An 18,479-nucleotide genomic window follows, 5' to 3' on the forward strand; every position below is an offset into this window, starting at 1 on the left:
TCCCAGGGGCAGCAGCAACATCACACTACACACACACACACACACACACACACACACACACAGCGCAGGGGGCTGCTGCATCAGGTACACAACCAGGCACTTAGCCGCAGAAACATGCATTCCCCGCCAACCACCCCACTCCTAGGACCACAGCAGGGACCATCTGCAGCTTGTGTAGGTTGGGGAGTTGCAAAGGGGCCTGAGCAAACGGAGGGGGCAGGATGTAGGGGAACCAGAGCTGCCAAAGCCTGGCTGGCTCCAGAAACCAATGCAGTTTAATTTAGATAATGGGCCCGGCAGTTGCTGCAACGGGTTGGAAGGCGGTGGGAAGGGGACAGAGGCGGAGGGTGAGACATGGAGTGGCCTTGTCTTGAGAGAAGTCATGTTCAGAGTGGCCAGCGTGTCTCACCAGCAAGAACCAGATTGTATGAGAGGCTGTTCTGGCTAGAAAAGGCCATTAGCACCTTGCATCCACTCCTTGCCTGTCAGCCGCTCCAGTCCCCACACCTCTATCCTCCCAGGGGGAGTGGTCATCTAGCTGAAGGGAAAGGGTCATCTGAGATGTTTCTGAGACTCTGACCTAAAGCCAGGCTAAAATGAGGCGGGGTCTTCCCAGGTAACTCCCATAGTGCCACAGTCAGAGTTCCATTTTGTTCCAGCAACCCCGGCTCCCCGCTGAGCCCTTCTCTGACGGGGCCTGTGAGGGGTCAGGTGAGGACACAGTGGTAGAGGTGGGGTCTGAGATTTCCACATTTCCTCCTGGGGCTCTCTTCAGGGGCTGAGGGCTGAGGGGTCACTCACTGGGCACCCGGTTAATGGCCCTGAGCGGTCGCAGCACACGGACTGTCCTGACAGCTGAGAAGCTGACGTTCTGCAGGTCCAGCGAGTACTCCAGCATCCTGCAGGGAGGGGCCCAAAGGGAGGCCCTTTGAGTCTGAGGCCACGGTGGGGTCAAAAGAAGTCAGTGAGGAATCCTGCTTTAAGGGCAGCAGGACGACCTCTGAGTCCTTTTTCTCCTTCACCAAGGGACCCTGAAGATCCGGCTCTCTGTCTGGGGGGCAAGGCTACCCCCGAGACAAGGACAGACTGTCCATCAGAGAAGGGGGCAGAATTAGGAAGAGGGCCTTGGAATTTAGAATATAGGCTACAGTGCTGGAGGCAGGGCAGCCTCGGATCCTCAGGAGACAGCCCAGGGAGAAAGTGGTGCTGTAACTGGGCTGGAGCCACGAGGTCAAAGGCCCAGAGCCCTGAACCTGGGAAAGGGACCGATCTGATCCATTGCTCTCCCACCCCAGCCCAGGCCCTCACCCTGCAATGACGATGAAAAAGTCAAGCCGGTTCCAAGTGTCTCCCAGGTAACATTTTTTCCCAAAGATGCCCAAGGCCACCATCTTCACCACCATCTCCACGGCGAAGAAGGCAAAGATGAAGTCATCAAAGGCCTGATGTGGGGACAAGAGGTGGCTGAAACTGAGAAGTGGGTGAGGGAATACCCTTTAGTCCCACCCTAGCCCCCACCAGTTGGGTCAGGGCCTCTTGCAGAGGAGTAGGGGGTATTAAGATTAGGAGGGGCCAACCCCCCAACACACACACACACACACACACACACACACACACTCACCTGCAGGATCCGGCAGCGCTGGGAGTCACAGGCGATGTCCTCACACGGCCGGAACATGCCCAGGGTCACGCAGTTGAGAAGGATTACCAACATGCTGATACGCTCAAACCAGGTAGGGGCAGTCAAGGAAACAGCTGGCCAAGGCTGGAGCTGAGGCCAGCCCCCTGCCCTGCCCTAACACCTCCTCTTTGTTTACCTCCTGGCTCCATCTGAGGCTAAGCAGGTGTGGTGCCAGGGACCTGACCTACCCGTCAGACCAGCCCCCAGCCCCAGGCTCTCCATAAGAGAAGGGGAGTCCCACCTTGGTCATCTCACCTCTCTGGACCCAGCTTCCTCATCTGTAAAGGAGGACAAGCCACAAATACCCTGACTATTTGCACAAGTCATTTGGGGAATAAATCGATCATGCCTGTGGAAATGCCAGACACCATGAGTTTGCTGCAGAATCTGAATCCTATTCTCCCTACCTCACAGGGTAGATGTGAGAAGCAAATGAGATACTGTATATGAATGTGTTATACAAACCTAAAGTCGGATTATGCCTGCCTTACAGTTTACCAAGCACTTTCACACAATGCCACAGTTGATGCTCACAACAGCCCTCTGAAGTATCCGGGATAGATCGTTTTCTTCCCCAGAACTCGAGGAAGTTGAGGCCCTGGAATGCCAAAGTCATAAGCTGAAGGTCACCCGAGAAGCCAGGATGAGACGATGGTTTCCAAGCTCCTGATCTATGATAGTTTCCTCTGTACACCACAGCTGCTCAGGCATGCAGAACTGCCTGTCATGACCGCCCTGGCACTAGGTGGAAGGTAGACGTCCACAGCTGCAGTCCCCCTTGCTACAGCACCAGGGCCCGGGGCTCCCTCTTCCACCACCAGCCTCCCAACCTCTCAACACCCTCAAATGACCACTAGGCACATTCACACATTTAAATATTGAGGACCCATTATGTGTCAGGCACCATGCCGGGCATAGCTCCCAAGCCATGCAGAGTGGACAATGTCTACCCCATCCCCCAAGAGGCCACTGCCACCATCACACCTGCTTGTGGCTTCCAGCCCAGACTAGCCAAAACAGCAAGCGGGAGGGAGGGGTTCTTTCTAAACCCTGGGTCTTTCCACACAGTGGATTCTACAGAGTGACTCATTTCCAGCCCATCAGCAGAATGTACAAAACGGCCTCCGGACCTTAGAAGGTTCCAGGCACCGGACTCGCAGTTAAATGACCAAGTATCCTATTTTCTTTAAGGAAAATATGAGAAGGGTGGGGAAGAGTAAAGACACTAGAAAAGATCAGAGAGCAGGAGATTGGGGAAAGGAGACCAGAGACCCCCAGGGGAATGGGGATGGGGGAGGTATTGTGGCAGCTCCTGGCATGACCCACCAAGTCAGACTCTGTAGGGCCCAGAGCAGGTGGAATCTTGCTTCTGGAATGAGAAGGCTTTGGCCAGGCATGAAGAGGCCAGCAGGAATGTTCGGGAACCTATGGACCTTCCTTCCAGCTGGTCCCAGCCATAGGCCATCTCTTCTGACTCCCAAGCCACATGCCCTCCCCCACAGCCCATGACTCCCTCAAACCCCTGACAGCCCTCCCCCTTCTTTTCTCCACCACCCAGGCCCCTTTCCCCTAGACTCACATCCCTGCTCGCCACCTGTCTGTGGTACCCTGAGAGTCCTAAGGCACTGCAGTTTCCCTAAGCCCCACCTCCTTACAAGAATAGGAGGGTTTTTTTTTTTTTTTAAAGAAAAGTTCTAGGTTTTGGGGCAAGTAGACGGGAGGGAGGAAATAAAAGTGCTCTGTTTCCATGAAATTGTTTTCTGAGTGGAGCCAGAGTGCAGTGGATCTCTCCCCAGAATGGGGGTCAGCCAGGGGTCACCCTGGAAAAAGGGGGACAGGAAGGGAGCCATCATTTGGAAAGGGAAAGACCCCGTTACCCTCAAGAACTGGTCTGCTTTCCCCACGCAGGTCCCCTCCTCTCCTCTGCAGGGAAAGAGGGGTCTGAAAGGAGCCCATGTGAGCGAATGTCTCTATGTGGAGGGGCAGATCTCTGAGGAAGAGGGGCTCCCAGGACATCTAACTGGACCCCTCTAATGGCACAGTTCCACCATGTTAGTCATCTATGCACTTGTCAACCTCCCCTGCTGAGCTGGGGCTCCTGACAGGCAAGGGCATTCCAATACATCTTAGATCCCCTACGGAGCTTGCTGTAGTGCCTGGCACGGAGCAGATGATCCATACCTGGGAAGACTGAACAAATGAATGAATGAATCAACCAATCAATCAGTCTCCTTGCCTAGAAGCCAGATGTGTCTCCCCATTCAGGTTTTCCTGCCTTGTTTCCCTTGATAGAGGTGAACTGCTTATAACTGTGGAGGAAGGTACAGAAGTGACCTCCACAGAGGAGCTGCCCCTCTTTCTGTCCCCACCTTACTCAGGCTCAGACTGGAGGCTTCTTACAGGCAGAGTTTGCCCCCCAGATAACCTTATGCACAGCTCTGGACCATGGCAGCCCCTTCTTAAGGGTCCCTTGGCAATTCAGCCTACTTCCAGGTAACATCCTGCCCACCCTGTACAGCTCTCCTTCCACGACAGGTAAGCATAAACGGACAGGGAAGAGACCAAGGCACATGACTATTTGGGACAATCTGAATAGAGGAATAATTAACCGGGGGAGGGGGGTCTTTCACCCTTCTCAGATAGGGCTCGTTTCCTTGGGAACCTGGCAGTATGTCACTGTGTGATGTTCTTCTGTTGCCATAACGACAGGAGGATGTGTCACCAGGTGGTGTGGATTTGTTGTCATGGTAATTAAAGAGACCCCTCTCACATGATCTCCCTTTACTGAGGCTGTTATCTTGTCCTTATGCAGGGGAGGAGAATCAGGGAGACCCACAGGTTATCAGATTGGGGGGAAACCATGTGACAGATCCCCATGGTAACCAAGGGAACGGGGGACACTGGTTGCCATAGTGACTATGAGAGACCTGTGCAGTCACATGTCTACTGTTGCTATGGTGACTGTCCGGGCTGGAGTGGATCCCAAAGAGGGGGTAGGAGAGGGGAGGATCTTTCTTCTCCCCACAACCCACCATCAAAAGCAGAGAAAAAGGAAACGGCAGAGAGAGGAACCCCACTTCCATCCCTCCTCCTTTCCTCCCTCATGGGAGAGAGAACTAGAGCATGTTATCTCCACAAATGAGTCCTCTCTGTGGGGCTCTATCTAGATAGAGCCGTTGCTTAGCCTGGCAGCCACAAGGGTGAGCAAAGCAGGGAGAGGAGGGGGGTGGCCGGGACACCTCTAGGGGCACGGGGACTCTGGGCATGAGCTGAAAGGGAAGCAGGCCCTCCAGCTGCCCCATTCCCATCCAGGAGACTGGAAATGTGAGACTAAGGAATATTGAGGAGAAAATGGGCCTGGACCCAGGAGTCCTGGCATTCTAGTAAGTGAGGAGGTAGCGGGGTAGGTCCTTGCCTCACCCATCCCACAGAGAGGCTGGTGTCTATCGGATTCGGCAACCCCTAAGGCTAACAGGGGATGTAGGGGGTCCGCCCTGCTCCAAAGCTCAAAGGGGGATTCCCCCAGCAGAACTCCCCATTCCTACAAGCCCATTTCCCTGTGGATCCCCCCCCACCACGCTTCAGTGTGTGGGTGTAGGGGGAGAGAGGCTTCCAGCTGAACTGAAAACTGAAGCTCACAGAAAGGCAGCCGGCTCCACCCAGAGACAGAGACATGAGACACAGAGACACAAGAGAGGCAGCCCGCTGGAATCTTTGGGAGGGGAAATAGGCCAGAAATCTGATTCAAACGTCTGTGACTCTGTGTGTGTGTGTCTGTGTGTGTGTGCACGCGCGCGCGTGCGCATGTCTGCGTGTGAGCAGTTGTGTCTGTCGCCATCCTGGCTGAGGCAGGCAGGGCGGGGTGAGTGCTGGGCGGGAGCAGGCGAGGGTGAGGGGGGGCTGCGTGGTGGGGGTAATCCCAGGAATGGTTCCAACTGGCACTACGGGTGATGGGGAGTCCCCCAACAGAGCGGTGGAGCAGAGCGGGTGGGAATGAGTGTGTGTGTGACCCAGAAAGAAAGCGGGCCTGGGGCAGAAAGCATGCCAAGGGGTGATTTGGCCCCCCTCAATCCCATTCAATTCTCCAGCCCCAGCCCTTCTCCCCAGAATCTCCTCTGGCGAGCTCAGGGTTTGGAAATTAAATTGGAGGAAGGAATTGATGAAGAGACAGAAAGAACACTCCCCCCACCATTTCCTCTGAGGACAGAAATGGAGAATTCTCCCTAGGTGAGAGAAATAGGCAGACTGGGGGCACTGGGACAGTGTGGCAAGGAAGGCTCCAGAAACTCCTGTTCCCCTACCCCTCTAGAGGGACACACTCAGACACATAGAGTGACGCACAGTCACTCACTCACACTCACTTCTGGAAGCCATTAGGGCTCCTGCCGTTTAGGCCTCCCCCCCTCCTCCCCAACTCCTGGCAGGCTCCCCTCTCCTCCTCTGGCCCCCCTCCCACTCCCCCTCTCTCGGCATCCCAAATGCCAGCCTGTGATTTCCAAATGAGAAAAAGCTGTGCTGGGCTCTGAGCTTGGAGAAACTCCTACACAAACTTCCAGATGTGACACAACAGCCAGAGAGGGAATGCGGAGGAACTCCTCCCCGAGAGGGGAGCACACTCCCTCACACTCGCAGGAACACATATTGGAAAGGCCAGCATGCTCCCCTCCGATCTGAGGCAGGGGTGACTGTCTACCAGTACCCCTGCTCTCCACACCAAAGCTTGCACTTCTGTGCCTTTTGCTGTCCTCCCTTCCCAACACACACACACACACAGACACACAGACACACACACACACACACACTTCCTACCTGGGTCTAGATCTCTCCTCTCCAGGAAACCTGGTCTCTTAAAAAGGAGAGGCCAAGAAGTAGAATGTGCCAAGAAAAGCCTAACTAGCTTCAGTTAGTTGGGGGGTGGAGGGGAGTGTCCTTATGTCTCTCAGGCTCAGAGGTGTAGATGAACCCTCCTGAAGCCTGCGGGGAGTCACAGATACCACAGAGAGAAAGAAGGAGGCCTAGGAGACAGTTCAAAGCCCCTCTGGCAGCAAAAATACAGGTGTCTCTTGGTACTTGGGTAGGATGGCAGTGGTGAGGGGCAAAGCTTAGGCAGTCCCCTGCCAAAAAATTGTTCTCAACCCATCCTCAGCCAATCCACGCTTCTTCAGACCTAGTAACGCTGATGACCCACACCCCAGACTACCACTCCCCTGGGGGAAGCTGCTCCCCAACTCCCAAGGTGAGTGCTGTCCTCCTACCTCTCTTCTCCCATGCCAGGCCTCAACGCTTGCCCCTGTCCAGACCCCTCAGTGAAGGAGTCTGCCTCCAGACCCTCCACTAGCACCTGGGGATAGGGCAGGCGAGAAGAGATGCTAGCCTAGAGGTCTGTTTTCAGGGAGAGGGGAGAGAAGAGCTCTCTCTCTACCTCCCCTGGGACCCTTGAGAAGGAGGACATAGAGGTTGATGCTTTTTCCCATTCGTGGAAGGGGTAAATGGTTAGGGGCAGAGAGGAGAGTTGCTCAGAACCCATCCTTTCCAGCCATATCAGTTTTCCATCTCCATCCCTGCCTTGGAGAAAGGGGCCTGGGGGTGGGGGCTCAAGCCTCAAGATTGTGCCTATTCAGCAGGGACACAGACCTCTAAGGCCTGCACCTCTCTTTCTGCAGCTCAGAGAGAAAGGAAGAAGGGGCAGGGGATGAGGAGAGGGTGTGATGAGGGGAGCTTCCCAAAGACCCACAAGGTGTAGAGGATGGGGGTGGGGGGGCCATAAGCTCATCCCTGCTTTGCGCACTAGAGGCAGCAGAGCTGCAGAGAGTGAGGGCGGCACCAACCTTCCCACCCCCCCTTCCTCAAAGCAGAGTCCCGGCTAGGCTCACAGGGGCTACAAAGGAGACCTGGGGTCTCCCACCCTGGGTCTATAAGAACCTCTGAGCTGGAAGGAAGGGGCCCAGAGAAGCTGTCCAGACCTGGAACTGCAGCAACACCTCCCCTCCACCTTTCCTTCCCCCGGTGGCAGGACCCACCAGGGAGCCTGGGGCCAGGCGTCTATCAAGTGGTGCTTTGTGCTAGGGGCTGACCAGGCTGGGGTCTCCCCTACCACTCCAGCCTGGGCAGACAGGGGGCAGTGCTAAATCCATCTCTCTGGAATGTGGGGCTTGCATTCCCCAAACCTATCTGCAGAGTCTACACTGGGGTGGTAGACCCGAGTCCTCCTTAGTGAACACACTCACAGTATTACGGTCCCCCTAATATTTTCTCAGGCCTGCAGTCCCCCATACCTGGTCTGCAGGAGCACTCTTTATTTGTGAGAGGAGAGGAGTAACCTGGACCAGCTTAATCCCATCCCCACTTGCTAAAAGGCTCTTGCCACAGTCTTTCCCTCCACAAGAAAAATCCAGCACAAAACTCCCCAACCCAACCTTAAGCATCCTGCATCGAATGGAGATCGGGTAGAAGGAGGCACTCGCGGCACTGGGCTCTAGCGGAAAGGGGTTCCACTCCCAGCTCTGGGGGCAGACAGATCCCCTCCACCACATCTTGTTCTCATTCTGCGCCCCTGACATCAGCCACCGCCGGAATCTCCTTGTTGTGCCTCCAACCCGCAAGGTGGGGGGTGAGGTGGGCCAGGACCTGGTCCCCGCCCCCCCCAACATCTCCCTCTGTGTCAGTAAAAACCTCAGCCTCAAGGACCAGGTTGGGGGATCAGACCCTAGAATCCGCCGCAAACTTTGGGGCGGGGGAAGGAGGGAAACCCAGGAGATTGCAGTCCCCCCTCCTCCGTCCCCGCAGCTTCCTCCCCACCGCCTCTCCCCCCCAACACCAAACTCGGAAACCAAACCCAGCTCGCTAACCGGCGCGGGCAGAGTACAGCTCCCAGGCTCCCGAAGCTTCCCACATCTGGAGGATGACGACCCTCCCCTGCCCACATCTGGAGGGCGTCCAGCTGCGAGCCAGCGGGGCACAGCTCTCTTCTCCTGGCCTGGATTCCACCCCCCACCCAGGAGGACTGAGATGTGTGTACGGAGGTGGGGTAAGCCCGGGTTACCGACGAGACCTGCTCGCGTCTCCGCTCCCACTCTGGTGCCCCCTCCCCTCCCTGGCAGCCCCCCTCTCATCCGCCCACCCTCCGGGCTCACTTCCCCGACTCACCTGGCGGTGGATTCTCTTCCCCCCCGACCCCCGGTGGTGCGGCCCGTCCCCCTTCCGACCCCGCGTCTGGCCGTTGTGCCCCGAAGGATATGGGTTACAGACCGTGCGGAGACACCAGCTCCGCGGGCGGCTGTCCTGGCTCAAGTAGAAGAAAACCACCGGGGCCAGCGCCGGGTACGGCAGCCCCTCCGCCTCGGAGTCCGCGCTGCCCGGGTCCTTTTCTGCTGACCCCGGCCCCGGCCGGCCCCCGGTCCCCGACAGGTCGTTGAGCCGCATGAAGCTCCGGGGCTGTCCCGACTCTTCTGCGCCCGCTCCATCCTCCTCCTCGTCCATCCTCTGGCCAGCCGGGGCCCCGGGCGGTCCGGAGAGGGGCAAGCGGCGCCCCTCCGAGGAGGTGTCCTCACGCAACCCGGGAGCCCCGGCGGGGGCACATCTGGGGGGCTCTAGGGCGTAAGCTGAGCCCCCGGGAGGGCCAGTTCAGTCCAGCTCCCCCTGCCCTCAGGGGCATGCTGCCCGCGGGGCGCCGGGGCGCAGGGAAACCCCGCCCGGCGCAAGTCCCGCTTCCCCTGCGTCCCTGGGGCTCCCCGGGCCAGCCGGCCGGCTCCCCCTCACTTTGTTCCGGCTTCTTCGCTTCGCGCCCAGGCTCCGGTTGCCGGATTCGGCGCTACCTTCGGCGAAGCCGCCCCAAGAGGGCGAGCGAAAAGGGGGGCAGCGGCGAAGGGCGGGGGTCCGGGGAGGGGCGCCCCCTCTTCCCGCGGCGCAGCTGGAGCCGGATCTAAGGGGTCAGCATCGTCCCGGCTCCGCGCCAGGCGGCGGGGAGGGGAGGAGGGATCTCTTTCTTTAGGGCGGGGCCGTTGAGGCGGTTGGGGGCGGCTCCTTCCCCTGCCGCGGCGGGCTCAGGTCCGGGAGGGGGGAGACGGTGGGGGGCAGTCCCGGCCGGGAGTGGAGGCGGAGATGCCGCCGCCGCAGCCGCCGCGGTGGCTGCCGCTGCCGTAGCTGTCGCCGGCGCCACTGCCTCCTCCGGCCGAGACGCGGAGCGAGCGAGCGAAAGCGGCGGCGAGGAGCCGGGCGCACACCACAGCTGGATCCCTCACTCCAACTTCAAGCCTCGGCCCCGCCCCCAGACAGCCCCGCAGCCAATCGCCGGACGCCGCCGGCCCCGAACCGCGCGTCCATTGGCGGTCCGCCGTGGCAGTGCGGGCGGGAGCGCCGGGAGAGAACCACAGCTGGAATCCGATTCCCACCCCAAAATCCAGGACCGCCCCTCTCTCCTCCCCTTGCCCCTGGGTCCGCTCCCGAAGGCTGGAGCCAATCAGACTGCTGCCCAGACCGAACCCACTTTCCTATTGGCCATTGGGGTCTTTGGGACTCCCTTGGAGGGAGCCCGAAGAATCAGAGTATTCGGCGCGCGGTCCTGGCGTAGCGCCGCAGGCCCCAGGCATCCTTTGTCCACGACCCCTGATTTGGGCCGCAGCCGGAGGGCGGAGCTCAGCTCTGGGCGGGCCTGGGGAAGAAAAGAGACAGGAGGCACGGGGGTGAGGGTTGTGACCGGGGGTCCCAGAGCGAAATCCCAGGTCTCCACCTGGTTAATCTCCCACCGTGGAGTTAAGCTTGGCTGCCGTACTGGCGAAGGGAAGGAGCGGAGCTGGATGTCCCGGGGGTGGGGCTTCAGGCTGCAGGGGGCTGGTCTTGGAGAAACGGGCGGAGCTCGAGAAAGGCTGGGACAGGCATGGTCTGGGCGTGGCCTCCACAAATCTCTTGGGCTTATTGGTCATGCTCCCGAGTCCAATTCTGAGACTTTGACCCTGACCTCGTAGCCCTAACTCGCTGGACCTGACCTCACGTTGAAGCTTCTGGCTTCATCCCCTTGCCCCTAGGGACCTTTTGAAGGGCGTGGACTCCACGCAGGGGCTTCGTGCTTGAACACGTGGCCCCAGGCAGGTCGCGCTGGACCGCAGAGCCCGGATCCCCAGGAGCGACTGCGGAGTAGAGCAAGGACCCCTAAGAAGGAACCTGTGGGGGTCTCGAGTGTGTGGGAAGGGGCGGAAGCACAGAGCTGGGCTTTATCGACTCGACCTTCAAAGTCCCTACCACCGCCACTCCCCAACTTCGTGCCTCAGTTTCTCTTAAGTCCCTATGTGGCTTAGGGAAAGAGTGCCCGCGGAACTGGAACTTCGCAGGTCGGCCGCCTTCACTCACCTCCACCCCACCGGCAGCGGGCCCTCGTGGGTTTGTGCTTTCCACGCGCGCACACGCACGCGCAGACCCCGGCCCTTGCCCCGCCTACCTCCCCGAGTTCTGGGGCTCAGTCGGCTCTAGCTCTCTCCTGCCGCCGGCGCCACTCCAGAAAGCTGTGGGTAACCCGGAGCGGAGCGCCGCGGGTGTGCTGGGCGCCGGTGGAGGGGGAAACATCGAGGATTAGACGCCGGGAAGCACTTCCCCAACATCTGCGAGAGGTAGACACGGCGGAACCTAGTGGGTCAGTCAGTTCCCTCTCCGGAGATTTTGGGGCGCTTACGCCACTGCGGAGAGGGGGAGGGATGGGCGGGATGACCTCTATCAACACCCCTCACGTTGTTGAGGCCATCACCCCTGGGCGTTGTTCACTCTCCTAAGGCTGCGCCACCCACGCAGCCCCCGCGCATCTCCCGCTACCGCAGAGGGTTGGGGTCGTCTCAGTTCCCACCCCGGCCGATGGGCGGAGGGGATGGGGGAAGTGGCAGAATGGCTGCTGCGCCGTCGTCTCCCTGGTTGCCCTTTCGCCGAATCCATGCACCGAGTTGTGCAAATGAGGCCGAGCGGGCTCATTTGCATTTCATGCTAATGAGCAGATCCCCTAAGTGCCTTTTTTTCCTGGCGGGAGTCTCTGCTCTCATTCTGAGTATGCGGCGCCGGAGTCTTGAACTCCGTGCCGTCTTCTGGGAGAGGGGGGCTATTTATGGTTGCTCCGCGCGTCTGACACCTTCTTCCCTCCCGCGAGTCCGCAGTCTGCCGGGTCGGCCTGCCCTTCCCGCCAGGATAGAGGCCCCGGGGCTGGCGCGAGAAGTAGGGACACTCATCACCTCTTTTTTGCAGAGGGGAAAATGAGGGCAGAGAGGCTGGCCCAGCCCAATATCAGGTCCCCTGGTGGTCAGCAAGCCCCACACCCTCATCCATCATCCTGGCCACCCCTGGACTCTGGGCTGAACTCTGTTCTAGAACATGCCCGAAAGGAGGGCAGGCACAAAGGCACCATCTGGATAAATTGAGAACCACATGCACTTCCCTAGGTTCAGGACCTAGGGAAGACGGACCAGGCAAGACAGGATCTGATCCCTGTACTCAGCATGTTGGGGCTGATGGCCAGTCGGAGATGCTTACCCTTATCCTGAGTGCCAGAGAGGAGGCAGAGGCAGGACCCACAGGGAAGGCAAAAAAGACCTGAAACCATCTTTATTTCACTCCAGCCCTCCAAGCCTCAGCTCTGACATCACCTCCTCAGAGTGGCCTTCTTTCCCGCAAGTATTTCAATGCCTTTTAAGTGCCAAGGTGCTTAGGATACAGCACCGAGCCAGACACAAGTCTGGAACTTCACAGCACTTAGCGCAGGCTGGGATTATATGTTTGTGTTTGCAGTAATGAAATGCTTGTCTCCCCATCTAGGCTCTGTGTTCCCAGAGGGGCTATGTTCATTTTGCTCACTAGGGCCTTATCTAGTGTCAGGCACAAAGTTGTTAGGTGAATGAATGACCTCAGGCAGGGAAAAGTAAACAAAGGGACAAGAAATTCCTTTCTTTGGGCCTCAATTTCCCAACAAAGACGCTAAGCCTAAGAGCTTTTCTGGGTTTGAGGAAGAACTCCCCATATATACCCTGCTCAGGCAGCCCCTCCAACCCCCTCCAGCCCTGCCTTTACCCCTCCCTCACAGCCCATCTGGCTCCCTGCGGAGCTAAGATAATCTTCCCATCTGTGATACCCTTTGCTCAGGGATGATACAAACATTATCCCATTTAGTCACCTTAACAGCCCTGAGAGCTGAGTAGGTGGCCCCCCACCTTTCAGATAAGGAAGGGGGTGCTCAGAAAAATGAAGTTACTTAAGTGACTGCCCAAATGGTATGGCCCTGTCTCCAGTGACCCTGGCCCACAGGTGTTCCGCTGGTATAACTGGGTGCACACCCAAGAGGCACCAGCAAAGGGGAAGGGATACTACAGGAACTCTTACAATCCTGCTTCTGAGTGAGATTTATGTGGGACCCTGCCCTCTTTAGAAATTCAAGCACTGCCCTCTTTAGAAATTCAATTCAACTAACCCTTTAAGGAGGTAACTCCTTCTTTCCAACCCATTTACAAAATCCCATCATCACGTGCACATCTCATCCCAGGAGGGAGAGAGGAGCTGCCGGGCAGAAAGCAGACTGGCTGCAGGGACAGAAGACATCAAGGGCACCCTCCCTCACAGCTGCGCCTGGACCTCCTGCAAGAAGAGGAAGCCTTAGGGGTCCTTATTGTACCCTGAAGACCCCAGAGAGAACCAGAAGTGCTGAGGGGTTGCAGGCCGGTCTCTTACCCTCTCTGGGCCTCGAATATTTATCCATATGAGGCTGAAGGTACCTGCCTCACCAACTCATTCATGAGGGTCAATGGGACGACAGTGGCAAGAGGGCTTGGCACACCGCCCAGACTGTTCCAAAGCCAGGGCTGGGGCTGCCAAAAAGGCCACCTGTGCTTCACCATGCTCCATCCTCCTTCCCTGCCACCTCCCCAGGCCAGGCTCCACTTGTCCAGCTCTCTGACTTCCTGGCAAGGTTGAGTGGGCTCCAGCTAGGAAGGGGCCAGCTGACCTTGTTGGCCGGAGCACTAATCCCCTCCAGATGGGCTGGTGGCTTGCACTGAGGGCCTGGCTGCCCAGACAGAGCTGACTCTGGTCCCAGTGACTATGTGTGGCTGTGTGTGACCGTGTGAAGGGAGCAACTCCATCCAGTCTCCCGGTTCCTTCCTGCTTCACTCCTCCCCACTGCTGACATCCCCCATAAGCAGTGGCCCCACGAAGGCCTTCTTGTCTCTAGTAGCCTCTTTTGGCTCTCTGTGTTGCTTAGCTTGGTGGCTGAGGATGCCTGGCTCAGCCGATTCCCAAAGGCCTCAGAGAGACAGCTCCTCCCCATGCTTCCCCCACTCCCTGTCAGCCCCATCACTCTGCACCTGCCCTTCCCAAAGCAATTGTCCCAGTCCCCATCCCTCAACCCATGGAAGCTAGATGGGGTTTCTGGAGCCTGGGAAGGTGTATGTGTCAAGGACGGGACTCAGGAGCATTTCCCAACATTTAGGGGAAAGGATGAGGTCACAGGAAGACTTTCTCTGCAGCAAGAAGGACTCAGATTTGGGGAAGGACTTCCAACCCAACATGTTCCAAACAAAAGATAACTCTTTCTTTGGATCAGCTTGTATGAAAGCAGATGGATGGACAACATGACCTCCTGCAAGGAGGACTTGCTTCCATCTTTTTGAGGCTGGGGTTAGATGGATACCCCAAAAGAAATGTATTAGTCATGACAATAGCAGCTCCCACAATGCACCAGGGCATATGCAACGTCACCATTCTGTGAAATATGAAAGCTCATATAAAGCATCTCTGCCCCTTCTCCAGCTCAACACAAAAAGACAATGGGGAGGGGAAGGCAGGTTCCCTTCTTAACCTCTTTCTGAGGGCAAGGATTGGGCTTTCCCCCTCCTGGGCCAGTCCACACCCCCATGCCCACCCGTGGGCATCTTTACTTGGTTTTAGTCCCCTGACCTCAGTTCAGGGACTAAATTCATTCAGGCTACAATGACCATGGAGGGGCAGGGGCAGTCTGCTGACCTCTGGAAGATGAAGGAGAAATGGGAGAAGGCAGAGGAGTCAGGTGGGGGCTCCCAGAGGAAGCAGCCCTGAGCTGCTGGTTCCCAGGCTGGAGCCTGAAGCCCCTCCCTCATAAGCAAAGCTGAGGCCCTCAGGTTACCACGGGACACTGTTAAGTTTATTCTAGGGTGAGTGGGTGCCCAAGGGGGGCAGTGAGTATGGCCGAGGTCACCTGGTAGCAGGGTGCTCAGGGATGGCCACAGGTTCTATAGGGCCCTGCAGGGCCTGAGTCTCTAGTCAGTTGGGATGCTTCACCTTCTGCCCCAGACCAAGGGGGTTGGGCAGTCATGGATGTAGCAGTTTTCGTAATTCACAGGGATCAGTGATGGGCATTGAGCAGGCTTGATTCTCACATACATATGCAGTGGCCTGATCTTCCAGTCGTCGGAGGGTACTCAGGAAAGGCAGCTGGCGGGACAGGAAGCTCGAGGGGTCCCCATCAGCCAGAATCAGCACCTAGGGCAGCAGCAGAGCAGGGAGAGTCACCTGCCAGGGTGGGGGGTCCATTGGCAAGGCCCACTGGGGAGTTCCCTCTTCCCAACATTCTGAGGGGAAGGAGACGTTGAGGAGCTGAGGATGGGAGGGGCAGCTCTAGGGAGGTGGGAGGTGGGGCTCACAGGTTCGGGTACCTTGTAAGGAATGTAGACAGAGTGGACGCACTGCACCAGAGCCTTGGTGTCCTTGGCCTGGCGGTCTCCACAGATCACGATCTGACCAGAATAGAAAGGTCACTCCGGTGTGTCAGGGGAGGGAGCGGCTGAGCTCTAGACCACCAGGGTTTCCCCATCCTCCCTCCGCCCCACCCTATATTCCTAAGGAACAGGGACTCATCTCAGCTGCCAGGATGAGTTAATGCTTGGCAAGTGGGAACACACACACACACACATACACACACACTCACATACGAGAATACCGAAGTGGAAATGTCATACATATACACAATGGTACAGATACAAACACGGGGAGACACATACCCGGAAGACCCAAAGCACACAGGGACCCATCCAGACAGACACAGAGTAGTCACACACACACACACAGTGGATGCCTACACAGAGGCAGATACCACACACACGAACAGCAGACACACACGCATGCAGGCAGACACAGAGGCAAACCTGCAGATGGGGCATCCACACGCAGACAGACAAACACACACGACGAACACTCACACCAACATCCCCCTCAAAGGTAGGTGCACAGACACACACCTCAGGGTCACACACACCCGGAAGTACACACACACCAATAACACAGTACCGACAGAAGCAATTACGCTGATACCAAGACGTACAGAGAAACACTTCATCAGCCACCACGGACTCATATTAATTTCTGCCTCCCTGTCTGACAGGTGCCTCCACGGGCCCGCACACACACAGACCTGAGCTCTGGGGACAGCCCAGGAACCCCACCTCCTGTTCCCATCTGCTATCGCAGCCCCAGCTTCCTTCTTACCCGAGGTCCCAGCCCAGGTGCCCTCACCCCCCACCTGCTTGAGGGTCTGCTGCTGGGCTGAGAGGGCGCGGACCATCTCGGGCAATGCCACCGGGACACGGCGCATGCGCTCGGAGAAGGCGGTCAATAGGCACACACACTTGTCCATCCAGTCCTTGTGACCCGTGAAGCCGTGCAGCCGGAGCAGGTTGTGGGCTGACACGGAATTGGCGCTGGGCTCTGCGCCATCCTGGTCTGCAGCACACGGGGAGGCACGGGGTGGGGGTAAGGAAGGGTCATTGAGTCCCAGGACCCTGCCCCAGGACTGTATCCAGGGCCACTTGGGGGATGAGACAGAGAAAAGGCCCTGCCTATCCCACCCCTTCCCCACTCTGGGTGTGGATGCCACTCCAGCAGTTATCAGTACTTTGCTCTCTTTTATGGCTCCCTCCACTCTACCTGTCCTAGCTTCAACTATTGGTCTCCAGGCTCCCTCCTCGCTCCTGATACCTCTGTCCAGCCACTCAGCTGCTCAAGCTAGAGCAGCACCATCCTGACCCCTTCCTTTCCCTCTCCCTCTGCTTCTAATCCATCTGTGTCTTGCCAGGGCTGCGGCCAGAAGAGATCCAAATCCCACGTCTCCCTATCTCATACTTCCACATGCTCTGAACCTTCACCAATGCCTGCCTGGACTGAACACGACTAATGGCCTCCTAACTGGTCACCTGTTTCCCCTACCCCCACTTCTCTCTACCAGTGGTCAGAGTGACCTCCTTAAACCCATACCAGAGCAGGTCACAATCCACTTAAAACCTCCTTGCCAGCCGGGCATGGTGGCTCACACCTGTAGTCCCAGCACCTGGGAAGCTGAGGCGGGAGGATCACCTGAGCCCAGGAGTTTGAGACCAGCCTGGGAAACACAGTAAGACCATATCTCTTTTCTTAGAAAAAAAAAAAAAAAGATGACTTCCGTGCCCTGCTGGCCTCAGCATTCTCCTCAGTGCCCTCCAGGAACACGCGGGCCCTGCCCGTCCTCCAGGATACAGGCTGCCTGCTCCAGCCTGTCATGTGCTGCTCCCTGTGCCTGAACTCTCTCTCAGCTTCTCTCTGGCCACATGGCCCCTCTTTCCCTCCAGGCCTTGGTTAAATGACACCTATCACAGGTGTACTCTAATCGCTCCCTAGGCTGAGTTGGGCCTCCTCTGCGGTTCTCTCTCAAGGCCCTTTTGCTCACTCAGTTAACATTTATTAAGCACCTACCATGTGCCAGAACCACACTAGACCCTGGGGATACAACAGTGGCAGAAAGTCCTGATCTTTGAGGAGCTAAAATTTGAGAGTCGGGAAAGAAACCTTTAACCACAGACAAGGCACATGGGTGATAGGGAGCAGGTACACATAGAGCATCCTACTTCACAGCACTCACCACAAATTTTAACTACACATTTGTGCATGTGTTTTTGCATTATTACTGCATATTCGCTGTCTCCCCTACCACACTGTAAGCTTCATGAGAGCAGGGACCAAGTGAGCCTTGGTTAATATCTGAATCCATGGGTGCCAGTTACTGTGCTAAGCATGTTTACAGAATGGCTCAATTCATCTTTACATCAACCCTGTGAGGTAGTACCAATGTTAGCTCCATTTTACTTATTAAGAAACAGGCCAGGCATGGTGGCTCTCGCATGTAATCCCAGCACTTGGGGAGGCCGAGGTGGGCAGATCACTTGAGCCCAGTAGTTTGAGACCAGCCTGGGCAACATGGAGAAATCCCATCTCTACCAAAAATTAGCCAGGCATGGTGGTGCATGCCTATAGTCTTAGCTACTCAGGAGGCTGAGGTGGGAGAATTGATTCAGTCCCAGAGGCAGAGGTTGCTGTGAGCCAAGATCATGCCACTGCATTCCAGCCTGGGTGACAGTGAGACCCTGGAAAGAAAGAAAGAAAGAAGGAAAGAAAGAAAGAAAGAATGGAAGAAAGAAAGAAAGAGAGAGAGAGAAAGAAAGAAAGAAAGAGAGAGAGAGAAAGAAAGAAAGAGAGAGAGAGGGAGGGAGGGAGGGAAGAGAGAGAGAAAGAAAGGAAAGGAAAGGAAGGAAGGAAGGAAGGAAGGAAGGAAGGAAGGAAGGAAGGAAGGAAAGGAAGGAAGGGGTAAAAAGGAGAGAGAGAAAGAAAATAAAGGAAAGAAAGAGAGAAAAAGAGAAAGGAAAGAAAAGAAAGGAAAGAAAGGAAGGAAACGAAACTAAGGCTGAGTTTAGTGGTTCATGCCTGTAATCCCAGCACTTTGGGAGGCCAAGGTGGGAGGATCACTTGAGCCCAGGAGTTTAAGATCAGCCTGGGC

The 18,479-nt window shown here is 56.9% G+C and overlaps 2 protein-coding genes across 13 annotated transcripts in view; both read right to left on the bottom strand.

Annotated features, from left to right (window-relative positions):
• CACNA1G (calcium voltage-gated channel subunit alpha1 G) overlaps positions 1-9,650 on the bottom strand; it is a 66,918-nt gene extending 57,268 nt beyond the window's left edge. For all 11 annotated transcript variants that reach the window (XM_017853985.1, XM_017853982.1, XM_017853986.1 and 8 more), the window contains exons 1-4: positions 8,919-9,650; positions 1,622-1,733; positions 1,309-1,442; positions 802-899 (exon numbers count right to left, since the gene is read on the bottom strand). In XM_017853985.1, coding sequence (XP_017709474.1) covers positions 802-899; positions 1,309-1,442; positions 1,622-1,733; positions 8,919-9,160 — 586 coding nt within the window. In that variant the 5' untranslated portion in view covers positions 9,161-9,650. The remainder of the gene's footprint in view (positions 1-801; positions 900-1,308; positions 1,443-1,621; positions 1,734-8,918) is intronic.
• Positions 9,651-14,800: 5,150 nt separating this feature from the next.
• The window catches only part of SPATA20 (spermatogenesis associated 20), a 9,346-nt gene continuing 5,667 nt past the window's right edge, over positions 14,801-18,479 (bottom strand). For both annotated transcript variants that reach the window (XM_017853988.1, XM_017853987.1), the window contains 3 exons: positions 16,197-16,396; positions 15,334-15,414; positions 14,801-15,160 (listed from right to left, as the gene is read on the bottom strand). In XM_017853988.1, the coding sequence (XP_017709477.1) occupies positions 14,990-15,160; positions 15,334-15,414; positions 16,197-16,396 (452 nt within the window). In that variant the 3' untranslated portion in view covers positions 14,801-14,989. The remainder of the gene's footprint in view (positions 15,161-15,333; positions 15,415-16,196; positions 16,397-18,479) is intronic.

The sequence above is a fragment of the Rhinopithecus bieti genome, unplaced genomic scaffold (genome assembly GCF_001698545.2).
Source record: "Rhinopithecus bieti isolate Rb0 unplaced genomic scaffold, ASM169854v2 scaffold_35856, whole genome shotgun sequence".
NCBI lineage: Eukaryota > Metazoa > Chordata > Mammalia > Primates > Cercopithecidae > Rhinopithecus > Rhinopithecus bieti.